Raw genomic sequence first — 17689 nt, forward strand, 5'->3', positions numbered from 1 at the left:
AAAACCCCAAAACAATTGAAGGTTTCAATGTATTGATTGAAAATAATTTGAGAAAGTTTCTAAACTTTTATGTAATAAAACCCAGAAATCCAGATTCAAAATTTTCTTAGAATACTCAATGAAAACATGCATATGATATATGGTTAGAAAACTTTTATCACGTAGAATAAAAACCTCAATGTTTCCAATATCAATAGCAAAATTTTTCAATCGAAATTCTATCATAAACTTTAAGTTCTATATGCAAATATCGAATTATTTTAATAAATAAAAAATTAGTGGGTCTTATAATCATATATTCATAGCTCTGATATCAAATCAAGAAGATAATTTTTTATTTGTTAATACGTAGAGGGTTAGTATAGATATGTGGAGAGCTGTTACTTAGTAGGACATCAAGTTACTGATTGAGAAAATTATATTAGATTTTACTTTTTTATTAATATCATTGCATTTCTTTGTTATTTTTTTATTGACTATTGTAATTTTGAATATTTGGTAAAAATTCATATGAATTTTTAAAATATTATAAATCCATATTGTCAATCTTATAAATTTAATTAAAATCCTTTAAAATACATTCTTATAAAATATTGATTGTAAAAAAAATATTTTAAAAAAGTCTTTAAAGTTACTACAATTCTAGATAGTCTTTTAAAATCTATAAGATTTTTTATCTCGAAATAATCTTTTAAATTCTTAATCCAATACACCCCCTTAAATCTAGGTTTTTTCATTGATATAATAGAGTAAATATCGATTTGTAATTGATTACAAAGAAGGAAAAAAAATTCACATTAACAACACACAATTCCCAAGCAAAGAAATAGAAAACTCATAAAAAAGCAAAGACACTAAAGTAGTAAACCTGAATGTTAGATGCAAGAAATCAAATGATTCTCACAGATTACTGCACCATTTCAAGTGAGCACATTGATCATACTTGTTGAATCACTTTCAATAATGATGTTACGATATCCAGCATTCCAAGCCATCTCCAACCCGCTAAGAACACCCCATAATTATATTTTGAATGAAGAACACCTCCCTAGTTTATACGCAAAGCCACTTAACGCACTCATCACGAACATCGGCGAACCCACACTATTGCAAGTTTGGGCACTTGCAGACACAAAACTTTGGGGAGGGGGATTTTTTTGCGAAGGATTAAGGGATAATTTGAATAGCTCGTAATGTAAAATATGCCAAGGTTAAAATTAGTGTCAAGGACACATGGAAAAGTAAGGAGTGCACATTTGGTTGTTGGCTAGTGTACTGTTGAAAATGTCTAGCCATGCACCTTTTAGGCATAAAGTTGACTTTACAATAAAAAAATATTGAAACTTATTGAAGTTTCTATGAAATGTTGTACAACTCATAACGTAAATTTTTTTACTCTAACTTGTGATATATAATTATATTTAATATTAAAATAATAATAAAAAATAGGGCAAGATTATTTTGCATCGCTATACAAATAAAAATCTTAACAAATAATCATTGCTTGAAATTATGATAGCTTAGTTGACTCTTGATTATTATTTTTTTATGTTAAGTTGAAGTTTTTTTTGTTCTTTTATTGTTTTTAATACATTTAAAAGAAAATTAAAAAAATTCAGCGCAACTAAATGTGCAGACATAAATAAAATTTTCTGGGTCCGCCATTGATCACGAATGACACCCCCACAAGCAGCTGGACCAGGGTTACCATGCCGACCCCATCCGTGTTAAGCTTGACAGCACTCGAATTGGAAAACTGCCAAGATATGTTCGCTACCATAATTCTTTTGTTAGAAGCCAGATTTGTACATTTGTTTGCAGCCTCTTCCACATCCTTTGCAAGATTTCAGATTAGTTTTTTCTTCACGAAAACAGGCATCAGCAAGGCACCATGCGTTCTTTCATTTCGCCAATGCCAAATCTTCCAGCATGTTAGAAAGAAGGTCGTTATCCAGGTTTTTTTGTGATTAGAATCCTAAAAATCTATTGATTTTGAGCTTTCACGAAGCTCACATAACGAAACCTGGTTTTGAGCGAGTCGACCCGCCAAAGGAAGAAGAAACACTATAATAGAGAAATTTCAAGAAATGCTAGTGGTTATGGTGAGATTATGAGAGAGGCATCCTATTTATACTTCTCACTAAAAAGTCTCACGAAATTCACACCAATAAAAAATCCACTAAAATTGTAAAATTTTTAAATACCACAAGATTTTTTTCCTTTGTTTAAAATCATGACTGAATGCCACCAGATTTGGACAGACTCTAAAATTTTCTTTTAAAATCCTAATCGAATACCACATGATTTTTTTTAATTTTTTAAAATCTTAATTGAATACCAATAGATTATTTTGTCCGAAAACAATTAATTAAAATTCTTTAAAATTTCAATCCAATATACCTCTTAATTTCTAGTCACGAAATAATTGATTACATAACGATATAATCGACTAAATCATCTGGTCAATGGTAAAACAGGAAGTAGATTAATGTGTAATTTTGGGACTGGGGCAAAATAATTATTTTTTAATTCATAAGAGACAAAAGGGTGAAAAAGCCGAATGGTTGTAGTTACATGTTTAGACTTATCTAATTAGTATCGCGTAGAACTCATGACTATGAGTGGCTGCCATTGGAAGCAAAATTCGATTATGTTTTGTCGCTTCTGGGAGAATGGCATATAGTATTTAAGAAAAAGTCATATATAGATGACGTACTATATTTATTATATAACAATACAATAAAATTTATCTCAGGTATATAATAAATATAATAATAAAAAGATTATAACTAGTTAATAAGTTATAGTGATTTAATTATTGATGTTATAAGTTTTCATGAGACGATTTGAAAAGTAGAAGCAATTGTGTAACACTTGAGTTTGACTTTGATAGTTTGGAATTATTGCTCAAGAGGATTTGGTATTATATAGGAACCGTGTGTAGACTAGATCATTATATTATTTATATTAATCTAAAACACCGACTATTAATCGTGGGACATAACTATTCTTACTCTATTTTATACGTTGTCTAACAGAACGTAACAAATTAATGACAATGTTGATGTTTAAATTTCCGTTAGTTTGAAAGGAAAGAGAAATATATATAAAACATATATAAGGATTGGATATTATACTTATTTTTTATTCTTTCTTATCTTACTTACCTATCTTTAATATTATTGAATTAGAATCTCATTTTTTTTGTCCTCTTGAGATTTTGATATAATAGAATTGAAGATGGGTAGGTAAAATACATATTATTTTAGAGATGCACAATTTTATTCAATCATGCTAAAATTTAATTAAAACAATCGTTATTATGCTACATAATTCCGCACTAGCTACTCCTATGGTTTGTCTTAATCCTCCAACCATATATATCAAAGTCAGTTACCACGAAAATAAAACATTATCACACACGTATCATTAGGTAAATTTCTGTCGTCATCTTTTGGTAAAGGAAGTTAGAAAAGGACGATAGAATCACCAAAAAAAAGAGAGGGAAAAAGAAAACAAAAGAAAGAAAGGTAGGTGACACTCTATGCTAAAGCATCAGGAAATAGTCCTTTTCATATTCACATCGTGTCTAACACCTTTCCCTCCTAACCAATCTCCTGCCGCAACAAACTTAAAGGAAACGAGAGAGCATTGATTCTCTGCATCAGATCATGTTCTTCATAATCCTGATTATTGCACATTCTTCAAATCGCTGCATCATGATAATTAACTCCAACAAGAAAATAAAACGACAATGTTGTAGTCTGGATAAATCTACATCAATTCTAACCGTAACCAATCGAGTTCTATTACCTTGCTCAACGTACAGCAAAGGGACCTAATTCGGCGTTCACTAATTGATTGAAGTTCATTTTTTATTGTTGAAATGGATACATCCTATGCCCTGGTACCCACATAACCAACCACTTTGTAGGTGCCATTTAAGGTCATTTGATAGTCTTTTCTTTTTCTTAAAAAAAAATAATCAAAAAATATATGTAAAAGCTGTTAAAATAATTAGATAAATTTATTGAAAAAAATATTAATCTTGTCATTTTTTTTATAAAGTTAAAAAAAAACTTATAAAAGAGTTATAAAATGCTATATATATATAAAAAAAAAAAATTATCCAGTGCACAGTACTCAATGACAAAATTTGCTTCTTTAACAAATTAAATTTATGTGCAGTATAATAATTTCGTTTTTAAATTTTTTTATCTTTGAAATTATTTAACTTTTTTTTTCATGCCATATCTCTTATTTTTCGTATGAGGATTGAGGGCCTCGCGTGACAAGATTCATATTATTTAAATAACATAAAAGGAGTTTTTACCAAAAAAATAAAAAAAATAAAAGAAAAGGAGTAACAAAAATGCTCCCTAGCTAACAATAGGATGCTCTTATTACTATTTTTTTTGGTAGATGTTATTTTTTTTTTAAAAAGGGAAAATTTGCTAAAAAGAAGCTATATTGTTCTTTCAGGCATTTAATTATGCATGTCTATCATCATTCTTATTTGTCAATTATCGTTATTCTTTAATATTTTTTCCTATAAGAATTTAAAATAGTATAAGAGTTGTATTCTTATACGGTTCTCGATTAATTTGATAAATCGAAATAGCGTAACATATTTTTACTGAATAAATAAAGAGTACTAAATCTTACGGAGTTTTTATAAATGAGAAAGTACGGTTTTTTGACCTTTTTACCTTTCATTAATTAATTAATAATTATTTTGTCCTTTATTCAAAACTATCTACCAATCTGTCCATCTTTAATCGATTAACTTAAAGATTTAATCGATTAAATGGTCAAAACTGATAAAAATGATTGACTTGAAGAATTAATCGATTAAATCTTCAAGTTAAACGATTAAATCTCCCAACAGGTTAATGGTTTGATAAGCAAATGCAAACATTGTTAATGATTTGATTTAGCAATAGCACGAAAAGAAAAATGATTCTTGAAAACTAGATTGATTTACATGAACAGACCTGGCTCCATTTCTACCTCTCACATGAAAACTTTGCTTATTACATGAAAAACGGCACGAAGTGATGTTATTGTCAACCTCAGAACGATGACAGCGATCAAGGCAAACAACGAACCCTTCTCATCTTGCATATTCATCATAAAATTAATACTTAGCAGAATCTTCAATCAGTTTTTCGTGTATTGGATTGGAGGTTATTTGAATTTTGAATTTAATGTAATAGGAGTTGATTGCGATTCGTATTTAATAGGAGCTGATAATAGGACGCAATCAGCTCCTATTAAATACAAATCGCAATCAACTCCTATTACATTAAATTCAAAATTCAAAATTTCAATAACCTCCAATACCGTGTTTGTCTCATTCAATCAATGCTTTCATGCTCATTTGAGATATTTAATCGATTAAATATAAGTTTTAATCTATTAAATCAATTAAGAGGGATATTTAATCAATTAAGTCTTCAAGTCAATCATTTTTGCCAGTTTTGACCGTTTAATTTATTAAATCTTCAAGTTGATCGGTTAAAGAATGACAGATTGATAGATAGTTTTGGATAAAGGAAAAAATAATTATTAATTAATTAATAAAGGACAAAAGGGTCAAATAGCCGAGAAAGTAACTACATTTTTAACCAAATACGATAAAATAATTTCATGTAAAAGATGTGTGTTCTAATTCGTAAAATGTGTCTATTATCTTATGAAATAATATTTATAAAACATGTTAGACATTGTTCTTATGTACATATCTTTCCTGATGAAAATATTCAATTTGTTTTATTAAATATACCATTTAATTTTCTTATTTAAAAAATTACGACTTTATTTTTGGAATTTATGGTTAGTTATATTAAAAAATATATATTATTATGTATTATTTTAAAATTTCCATGTTTTAGATGTGTGTTTTTTTGCATAAACTATTGAGTTGTTTTTATATTAAAAAGCATACTTTTCTCATATTATTTTATATATAAATGCATATTCATATAGAAAACATTATTTCTTGCATGACACTTGTCTGATGAAGTATTTACAAAAGTAAATAAATATATATTCATATGCTAATTGTTTTTTAATTTAAAGTATGAAGTCATTTTTTTCAACAAATAAATATTTGACTTAATTATTTTAAATTATTAACTTGTTATCAGTATTTTATTATACGCGATACGATACGATTCACAAGCCTAACAATACGTATTTTAGGGTGTATCAGAAAACGGGTTTGTATCGAATGATACGATACTATTACTTACGATATGATATGATACGTGCATCATAATATACAAAAATTAAATCAAAGTTTGTAATTTTTAATATAAAAAAAGAAATAAATATATCATTTTGCGATTTAAATTAAAAAAAAAAACTAGAAGGGCCCTTTTTAGAAGAGGGGGACTAATTAGTTATATCACTGATAGATCCCATCGTGATAGTAGTGATAATATTAGTCTTAATGATTGATAAGTGTGAAAATAATTGATTTGCACTTTAATTACTTATTGGATTCTTTTTGAAATTTGGATTTATATGATATTAATTATAGGGGCAGGTTATATTTATAAACTTTTTTGTTTACAAACTCTTACAAACTATAGTATCTTCTTTCAGGAGAACACTAGGTTTCACTGTTTCACTACGTTCTCTCAGGAGAAGATAGTGTAATTTGTAAAAATTTGTCAAAAAAATTTGTAAACGAATCATTCCCCTTAATTATATTAATTTTTAAATTTTTTATTATATTTCTGTATTTTACGATTCGATACGATTAACGATATATGATAAAAAAAATCAGTCAAACAATACACGATACTTATTGCGATTCAATAACATTGATGTCGACTGTTTTACAAAGAATATATTAATAAAATAAAATAAAAAGTTTATTAGATAAGGCGGATAAAAAATGAATGGAGAAGGAATGTACTAAAAAAAAGAAGAATTAAGGAAAGCTCTGCTGTGACTTATCAAAATTTCTCTTAGCTTCTCATCATGCCAAACAGCCGTGTGGTAGCAGCCATCTTCATATGAAGCCTAATACCCATTAATTCTCACCATAACATGCTCCTTCCATTTTATTCTCATAAGAATCATATTGCTTTCACTTGACTGTTAGTTCTATCACATATCACTTGATGAATTAATTACCCTTTGGGAGAAGGAGAAGTTACTCAATGCAGCAGGAACCTCAAGGTTTTGTGAAAGAGCAACAGTACCGGCTGGCGTAAATAAATAAATTATATTTAGAGAAATTGAGAAGAAGAAGAAAAAAAGTTATTAGAGATGCTAAAGAGTCCCAGAAAGTTTACGCTGCCCTTTACTAAATGGGTATCTGATCTTGATTGGCGTTTCCTTGTGTTGATAATCCCTGCCGTTTTTATCCTTATGTTCATCTCTCTCCATTCAACCACTTTAAACACCTTTTCTTCATTGTACCCTGTTCAGCAATTCCTTTTGAGCCTTCCTTTTCAAAAAGCCAAGGCTGTGGGTATCAACGAGAACAATAATCATGCTTCGAAAGATGAGTTGGTGCGGTCGAGAATGGCTGTGTGTTTGGTGGGTGGTGCTAGAAGGTTCGAACTCACTGGACCCTCCATATTGGAGATGATAATCAAGGAATACCCCAATTCGGATCTTTTTTTGCATAGCCCGATAGACAAAGATACATTCAAGTTCTCTCTCTTGAGGTTTGCGCCAAAGGTCGCTGCCGTTCGAATCTTCCACCCTCAACCGTTGCCGGAGAATGAGTCATATGTTCGAGTCCTCACGGCGCAGAACTCGCCCAACGGCATCCAGGTTTCATGCCTATTTTCTTTTTCTTTTTATTCCTTTCTTGATTTCTGAAAATATTACTTCAGATTGTTATACGTTTTGGATATTTTACCTCTCTTTCTTTATTCTTTATTATTTGTTTCTTTTAAACGATCAACACCTTTTCATCGTAGAATTTTAGTTGGTTCTGTTGCCTCCATCTGAAGATTTTCATATTAATTAGTGTCGGATTCTTTTCTTTTCCTTCTGCCTTTCCAAACGTCCCCAGGATGCTAAATTTTTTAATAATAATAAAAAAAAATCAATTCTTTTCTTCTGCGTCTCATCTTCCAAATCCATTTACGTTGGCTAGAGGAAAAACTGTTAAGGTACTTACTCTTAGTCGTTTATGACTGCGGTTAGCTAGGTTGTGTAAGATATATTAAATTCGTACTTAATTATCTCTAATGGCGCTTTAATGTAATTTACGTTGGCTGGTTTTACTTCTTTTTATTAGAGAGAATGTTATATTTACAAACATTTTATTTACAAACTCTTATAAATTACATCATGTCTGACCGGTCATGCATCAATTAAGAATGTATGACCAGTCATATTTAGTGTAATTTGTAAAAAAGTTTGTAAACATATCATTCTCTTCTATTAAATAAATTTATAGTTTAAAAGTTATCAATGAATCTCTATACTTTTAAAAACTTTAGGGGGCGTTTGATTGAAGATAAATTTTAAGAATACTAGAGAACTGTAATTACTAGACTGTAATTACTAGGTATTATAGGGAAAGTTGAATAGATGGAGAAGTTAAAAAAAAGTAGTTTGATTTGACAAATCGGGTTTCTAAACAGTACAAATTATTATCTTTCTCAAAAAGTCATGCATTTCACATAAATGGATTTTGGTCAAAAACTGTTGAACTACACATTGATTTTTTAAAAACCAAACTTGATTTACCTGAGAAAATATCAAAAAGCATCAAACCAAACATTGGGTTTTATAGCTTCTAGATTATTCAGGAGTTGAATTGAAATTTGACACTTGGGACTTGGGAGCCGGTTAGGTAGGGTTGGCGGGTGTAACCACAACTTCCCTCTTAATTGGCCCATCCTTCCTTTTCCTATTCCACAATAGGTACTTTTAAGCTAAACCAAACCACCTCTCTTCCTTAGAACAAAAGTTTGACGCTAACTAACGTATACTATACTTGAATATGTATTGTTTTCTTTTAAGTGACAGAAATGTCTAAGTCAAAAATTAATGAATTGCTTTTGGATTTGGTGTTCTCTTTAATATATTTATAAAAGAGATATCTTTGAGGTTGTGAATTACTGTGCACTAATATGAACGACAACATTTGCTAATGAGATAATATGTGTATACAGTAACAACATAATACTAAGAGAAATTAGATACATAAATTTGGAGGTTCCGTATCTCTAGTGGCTTATTTGAAGGCCTAAGTCCAATTTTACAGCTATAAAAATATGATCATCATTAACAAAGGATTTTTTTTCTTGATTTGCATAACTTTCCTTTCATATTGTCCCGGGCCTTATAAAATACGGACCTTTCAAAGATTCATCACATGTATATATAAGGCATTTTAAAAGAAAATAAAAAATGCTAATTATGATTAAATTTAGGTTTTAATATTTCTGTAAATAAGTTATTTATTTATATTTACTCTCAAAACGATGTCATTTTGAGTTAAAAATTAAAAAAATTATAATAAAAAAATTATTATAATTACAAAAATACTTTAAACAAATCCTTAAATTTAATTTGCGTTTTTTTTTTTTTTTTTTTTGCAGGGGCTTCTTCAATATTTTAACCTCGTGGAAGGATGCTTAACGATGATAAAATCATATCAGCAGAAGAACCATTTCACGTACGACTGGATAGTCCGAACACGAGTAGACGGGTACTGGAACGCTCCACTCGGGTCAGAAAACTTTGTTCCGGGTAAGTATCTGGTCCCTCCCGGATCCTCGTACGGTGGACTCAACGACCGTTTAGGCATCGGCGACCTCAAAACCTCAACAGTGGCTATGTCTCGGCTTTCCCTCATTCCCCAATTAGATTCCGCTGGATTCACCAACCTCAACTCAGAATCAGCCTTCAAAGCTCAGCTCACAACACAACATGTGAGTTACCTCACGAATCGACTTCCTTTCTGCATCGTTTCGGACCGCAAGTACGATTTTCCGCCAGGCCAGTTCGGCGTGCCGGTCGGGGCGTTGTCGAGTCCCGGTCCACTGAGCGGAGCAAAATGCAGACCGTGCGTGCCGGTTTGCCAAGGCACGTGCGTGGAGAACGTGATGGTGTCCGTTGAAAAGGAGTGGAGTTGGACCGATTGGGAGAACGGGTCACTTGAACTTTGCGATGCTCACGAAAGCTGGGAAAATGGTTGGGAGAAGACTTTTGATCGAGTTGCTGGAAAGAAACTTGCTGAGGCTAGGAAGAGAATTCACTCTATGAAATTGATGAACTGCATTAACGATTTCATCAAGTTGAAAAATCAGACTGCACATTGGAATGCCCCTCCAGTGGAAGATATTTGTACATTGGGTTTGGCTTATTAGTCTTGATCTTCGGTTTTTTTTTTTTTTTTCTATACTCTGCAGTTAGTCGTAAACACAATTTACTACAGTAAACACGATTTGGGGAAAATATCATTTTTTTGGCTAATTGGAATACTTGTTTTGGAAATTTAAATATGAAAAATATAAGTATTATGTTCGTCGAGAAAAAGGATGCTTCGTGCGGACCCTTCAAACAATGAGACCCACATGGTACTGTGTCGGCCGGAAAAAGTTTTAACTTTTTTTGTAACACAGAAAGTTTTGAGTTTTGACCCTTTAAATATACTAGTGGTAGTGGGCATGTTGCAGAGGGGGAAATTTATATGGTACCCGACTCTGGTGGTCCCTCTAAAAATATGATATTTGTATTAAACTTTTATTTTTTTTCTTCTTTCTTCTCAATTTTTTTTTTTCTCTACTCTGTCTCACCAAATTAAAAGTGCTCCGAAAGCACTAAATTTCTACACGTAGCAGAGGGTGTGATATCAATTAATGTTGATATTAGGATTTTTTGGGTTAATCTTTCAATATGTTACATAACAGAAAAATTTTCTCATGTAAAAAAATCACATGATAGTGTTGGAATAGAAGATTCTATATGTTGTTATGATTTGCTGTGATATGTTGTAACCTGTAGTTTGTTAGGATATGTATAACTGAGTCCTATTGTAATTAGGTGTAGTTACTTATCTTTAGGAAGTTGTTTTACTATTTGGTAACAGACTGTTTGGTAACAGCCGTAACAGCCTATTCTATTTAAGATACATTGATGTACAGTTTTAAATCAATGAAAATATTATCAATTGATACCATTTATCAGATAGAATCCACTAAATTAAAAAAAAAAGTGAGAACTTCAGTGTATGTGTAAGATAAAAAAAATTTCTCATATAATATCAGAAAAGAGTGCTGTTTTTTATAAGATTTTAATGTTTTTATAGTGAATGTAGATAAAATATCAATATTCACTCTCAAAATAATGTCATTTTAAATTGACAAATTAAAAAAAGACTATTATAATCTTGAAATAAATTATAATTACAAAAATATTATAATTTTCATCCCAAAACAACGTTAATTTGAACTTAATTAACTAACTTATTTACATTGAATACAGAAAAAAAACTAACCATATTTATAATCTTGTACTTGTTCTATAAGTACATTTTGTATTTGTTCTAACAATATGATGCATTACACAAAAGACAATTGCTCACATCTTTAATTTTTAAGTAAATATTCAAAAACAAAATCTCTGTATCTATATTATTCAATTGTATTAGTTGCGCTAACGTCTTTGAACATAATTCGTGAAATAAATAATTTTTTTATAGGTTCTAGAATGAACTTCAGCAGAAAATAATGAAACAATCATGCAGTATTTTTATTGACCACGTTATTATGATGTGATTTTATTGTTTACATTATTTCATTTATGGGTTTTATAAGAGTTATGTTGTAGGAAAAGTGATTGTGTAATGCTATAGAGATTCGTTTTGTATGCCTTAATTTTTTATTTATTTTTTTGTTTTAAAAAATGTAGACCCCACAAAATATTGTGAGTATAGAAAAATTTGTTATGTTATGTTAAAGGATAAAACGAAAACCTTCATTTATAACAGGAGATTGCTAAGCCGTTGACACGAGAAATCTCCTTGGGAATCGAATAACCTTTTCTTCACACATCTCCTTTATAACAGAAGAATTTTATTCGATTCTGTTGTCTAATGCAGGAGACAAAGATATTCCATTAAAAAATTCTCAAGTAGATATTTTTTCAGATTCTCACACCATTTCTAAGAGGATTTATTTTTTCTTACGGTTGAAAAAAAAAATTATTTTTTACATATACATATTTTTATGTTGGTTCATATTTTTTCTTTCTATATATTATCCTTTTTTCCTTTGTTTCATTTTTTTCAATCTTTTTTCTATTACCTATTTACTTATGTCTTCTTATTTTTTTATTCCTTTTTATGTTAATTTTTTTTTATTTCTTAACTTCTTATTATTTTCTGTCCCTCTATAAATTCTTATTTGTTTTTTATTTTTATTTATATCTCCTTACGATTATGTACTATTTTTGTATGGATAATATTATGTATGTAGATATAATTAAATTTTATTTTTCCGTATCTTTTTTGGATTATTTATCACGGGATCTCAATTAATTTAAGATAAAAATATTATTAATGTTGATATTGATGAAAAATATTAAACCCTTATTCAAATATGTGATTGAAATGTTATCATCAATTACTTTATTCACACTATAGTTTTTCTATTCAATCATTCATATATATAAATTTGCACCTCATGTAACAAATTTATTCCGGAACGTTGGGTCACATCTGTTGAGCATGGCTCATAAGTTACATGTTCACGAGGTTTTTATTGTCGAGGTCAGCATAAAAGGTAACTAGAATCCCACTCCCAATGAGCGGATAGGGATTCGGGGGCACCGCCCATAGCCCAATAGAGACTAGATACTATTGTGAGCTCTGATTTTTTGTAATTTTGTAATTTTCTTAGTAGTTTAGATTTGGGTCCATAAATAGTTGTTGTTAAATTTTTTTAATACTATTTATATTTATATTTTTCTTGTAAAGCGAGTGACTTGTAACTAGGGGTGGTAAACGAGCCAGGGGCCTTTCAGGGGTCTTTAGCTCGGCTCGTAAAAGCCCGAGCTCGTTTAATAAAAGCTCGTGTTGGAACCAGGCTTGAATTTGTATAAAAGCTCGTTTAATAAAAAGGCCTCAGGCTCTAATTCAGAAGCTCGGCCTTAGAGCCTCCCAGGCTAGCCTAGTATATAATTATTTATTTATACTTTTTATACTACTTGTAATAACTCTCTCATCAATTTATTTCACCCCATTTTATTGGTTTAACAGACTTTTTGAATGATTTTGTTCTATATTATGCTATTTGGATATATATTGAATTTATGTATATTTATGGAATTACTAGTGTTGTTCTATATTATCCTTCATCCTCCTTCACACAAACAAACCCACAAAAACTCATTCGTTCCACTGTGCACTGCTCGTTTGTGTCAATTTATTTTTTATTTTATTTATTTTATTTTTATTTTTGTTGGCACTTTTTTTATAATGGGCTAAGATAATAAGACTTGTTATCTACCTTCTCTCACTTTAATTTTTTTTATTTATTGTAGACTTTGTAAATTATTAATTGGAAGCTAAGGTTTCTATCTGGAAATTGATTTTTTGTGGAATTCTGTTCTCTTATTTTTATTCTTTAACATGCTAACAGGCTTCACACAGGCTTTTATTTTTTGTAAATAAATCAGGTCACATGTCAATATTATATTCGTAACAGTAATAGACTAAGGCCAATCGGACACGTTTAAATACAGATTTGACCCGTTAAGATCAAAGCTCGGCTCGGCTCGGCCCGTTAACACCCCTACTTGTAACGAGTGGCGATGAGGTGAATATAGTATAAACAAATTGGACTTAGCCTAAATTGAGTGAACCATCATGTCAATTTCTCTTTTCTTTTTTTTATTTTGTCGATTTTGTGTGATTGTCGATTTCCAAGAATATCTCATGTCAATATTTACCGTTCACAATGGAATAAAAGGATATTATTACATGACATCTTCACAATTTTGTCATATTATTACCACGACCTGCAACACCACACCATGTGCGATGTGGGAGGCTCAGCATATTCTTTACTTTGCCAAACTGCTTTAATGGAGACCCTCTTCACTCTCTACCTACTCTGTGCAAGTCACACATCACCCCTCACCATATAGATGACCGAAACCACTACAAAACACCCAACTCGCATAGAGGACAAGTCAATCTCATACCAGCACCTCAAAGGCTCAAAGTCAGTTCACACATCAAAAGGTAATCGTACACCTACACGTCTCAATCTTATCTTGCCTTTTTTTTTTTAATTTTTTTTACATATTCCAGTACAAATTGTGAATTTCAATTTCATTATTTTTTTAATGGAATTAGCAAAGCAATTTTTTATAATTAATAAAAAATAATAATTAAATTAATCTGTATAATTTGATATTTTTAATTAAACGATGATTTAGATTAATAGTTATTGTATATATTTGAATTAATTGTTGTCATATACATTTTTATATTTCATGTGATTTTAATATTATCGATATACGGTTACGATTTTATGATTTATGATTTTTTTTTATTTCCTTCCGATCTTTAAGTAAGATGTCATTCTTAACAGCATTCAGTAATCCAATCCTTTCACAGGATTGCATGTCTCTGGTCTAACACCTAATATATCCCAATATTGGAAGTTCGAAGGATTGATAAAAAAAATAAAAAAGTTAATATATATATAGGGATAAATATTTCTACAGCCACTTTAGATAAGGTTATCTAAAACTATCCAAAAACTATGTCATTTTGATTAATGAAGGGTGTTTCTGTAATTTTAAGTGAGATAATGAAGGATATTTCAGTAAAATGTATATGATAAAAAAAAATTACAAAAACACCCTTCATTAATTCACCTAAAATTACATAAACACCTTTCATTAATCAAAACGACATAGTTTTTATAGTAGTTGTAGATAATCTTATTTAAAGTGGCCGTAAAAATATATTTTTTCATATATTTATATATATATGGGGTAGGATCTTTTGACACCGGTGTCAAATTTCAAGTTTGACACCTCGTCTGAGAGCCATTAGATCAAAAAAGATCAATGGTTTCACATGCTTACAAATCAGAGTCATTGATCTTTTTTTATCTAATGATTCTCGGATGAGGTGTCAAAGTTGAAATTTATTTGACACTAATGTCAAAAGATCCTACCTCTCTCTCTATATATATATAACATAATCAACTTGCATCAGTATAAGAATAATAAATCTAGTACCAAATCTTAATCGTTATTTTGCCTGCATCTAATATGACCACATAAATCTTAATCGTTAGATACTCAAAAATCAACAATTAAAATTTAATGTAAGACTAAGAAATAACCTGCATATATATATATATATATATATATATATATATATATTTATATTTATATTTATTGAAATTGTACAATCTTAATTACCTCTTTTTTCAACTCTCTTCTTGAGACCCGAATCAAGATTCAATTACATTAAAGCTCTTCCCCCTCTCCAAAAAAAAAAGATTTATTTGATAACAATCGAATACAGATTTTCTTCCAACCTACTCAGTTGCCAATCTGAGCTATACTCATTGATAGGGGTGCTAAACGAGTCAGGTGCCTTATAGGGGCCTTTGGTTCGGCTCGTGAAGGCCTTAGCTTCCATGTCTACAATTGATTGTTGGAACCAGACTTGGACTTATATAAAAGCTCGTTTAATAAAAAGGCCTCAGGCTCTAATTCAAAAGCTCGGCCTTAGAGCCTCCAAGGCTGGCCTAATATACTAATTTTTTTTTTATTTTATATTTTTTATACTACTTGTGATAGCTCTCTCTCTTCTCAATCCATTTCATCTCATTTTATTAATTAAACATACTTTTTGAATGATTTTGTTTTATATTATGCTGTTTGGATATACATTAAATTTATGAATATTTATGAAATTACTAGTGTTGTTGATTGTATATTTTGTTTGGATAAATTTTTGTTGTCTTACTTTTTTTTTAACAGGCTAATAGGCTAAACTAGACTTTTATTTTTTGTAAATAAGGCAGACCACAGGCTGAAATTATATTCATAACAGGTAACAGGCTTGGACAGACTGTTACATTTAAACACAGGTTTAGCCTTTTAATACCAAAGTTCGGCTCGACCCATTAACTCTCCTACTCATTGAGTTATATATATATATATATATATATATATATATATATATATATATATATATTATTTTTATTATTATTTTATTTTGGATAAAATAAAAAATTTAAAATATAGAATGGCTGGTTTATCTGAAAGTTGAGACAAATCTTTAAACTTCACGAATACTTATAAGAGATTTATAAGTAACTCGCTAACAATAAATTCTTAAAAAATTAACTCCGGACCAATTCAATTATCATAATTTATCCTGGAAATGGATCATCTCATGTGTAATTTAATATGATCATGTCATGTGGGAGGATCTTAACCATTAATAATTAAATCAACGGTAATAAATGTGTAACTTCTTATCCTTATATTTTTTCTCTCTCCTCCCTTATCACCATTAACTCTCCCATGTATAGTTATGATTACCCCACATGACATGATCATGTTAATTAGCACATGAAAGGATCCACTCCCATTTATCCTTATCAGTTTATGTTAACCGTTATTGGTGACAATTACTTTTCGAAATGACTGAATATGTTATGAACATATGGGAAAATTTTAATATACACCTGACCCATCAAAAGATTTGTGCTCCTTTTCCTTTTTTGGTAAAAAAAAGTTTATTAAACCCCTCTCTTTTTTTATATTTCCCTCTTAATTCTTTTTATTTTTCATTTTTGGCCAGCCCAGTATCCACCCGGCCCATCAAATAATCGCTCGAACATATGGTCAGATAATTTACATTAATTTTTAGTTATAACAGTTCATAGATTTAATTTTTTTAACCAATTAACGATGAGGCCCCGCATGGTCAAACAAAATCATCATAAGCCCTGGTGTAGAATGCTAGAATGCTCCAGAATGCATGGGTGGTCAGAGGAAGATGCGCCGGAACGGTGACCAAAATATCACTTTTCACTAAGTTTTTTATCTAAATGTCACGCGAACAGTGTTATTTTTTAATATGTCACGTGGGCAAGTTTGCTAAGAGCACATCTTTGATGCTACTGTAGTATGTACTCTTTTACTAAAAGTAGAAAATGGTGATGGTTTTAAAAAAAATAACCATACAAGGAAGGGTAAAATGGTAAAAAAATATATTATATTTTCTAAATTGAGTAAATGATGCACCGAGTCTTCAGTACTACAGTAGTACTGAAGATATTTCTGTTTGCTGGACACTGTAGTGAACTTAGTTTGCTGATATGTCACGTTTTTAATGGACACTACAACTATGTTTGCCACCCAATGTAGCGAACTTGGTACTTTTTTTTTTTTAACTTGGTACTTGTTATTCACTAGAAATATGACACGTTAGCAAACTGAGTTCTCTACAATGTCCAGCGAACTTGCCCACGTGACATATTGAGAAATAACACTGTTCGCATGACATTTAGGTAAAAAACTTGATTAACAGTGACATTTTGATCGGTGTTCCAAGATGCGCCCACCCGGATTCCCTTCATGAAAAATAGTATTATTAAATAAATTTTAAGTTATTGAATAAATTAAGAGTTTTGTTTTTATCATGTTACCTAACAATAAATCATTTTCC

At 30.1% G+C, this 17689-nt stretch overlaps 1 protein-coding gene across 1 annotated transcript; it reads left to right on the forward strand.

Moving 5' to 3' along the window:
- Window positions 1-6943: 6943 nt before the first annotated feature.
- LOC133315229 (uncharacterized) lies at window positions 6944-11111 on the forward strand. The gene is made up of 2 exons (XM_061516810.1): window positions 6944-7794; window positions 9579-11111. Exons 1-2 carry the CDS (start codon window positions 7282-7284, stop codon window positions 10347-10349), a joined length of 1284 nt encoding a protein of 427 aa, XP_061372794.1. The 5' UTR covers window positions 6944-7281; the 3' UTR covers window positions 10350-11111.
- Window positions 11112-17689: the final 6578 nt, after the last annotated feature.

Source organism: Gastrolobium bilobum, unplaced genomic scaffold (genome assembly GCF_033153095.1).
Source record: "Gastrolobium bilobum isolate Gb01-03AN ecotype WA unplaced genomic scaffold, APGP_CSIRO_Gbil_v1 utg5152, whole genome shotgun sequence".
Lineage (NCBI taxonomy): Eukaryota > Viridiplantae > Streptophyta > Magnoliopsida > Fabales > Fabaceae > Gastrolobium > Gastrolobium bilobum.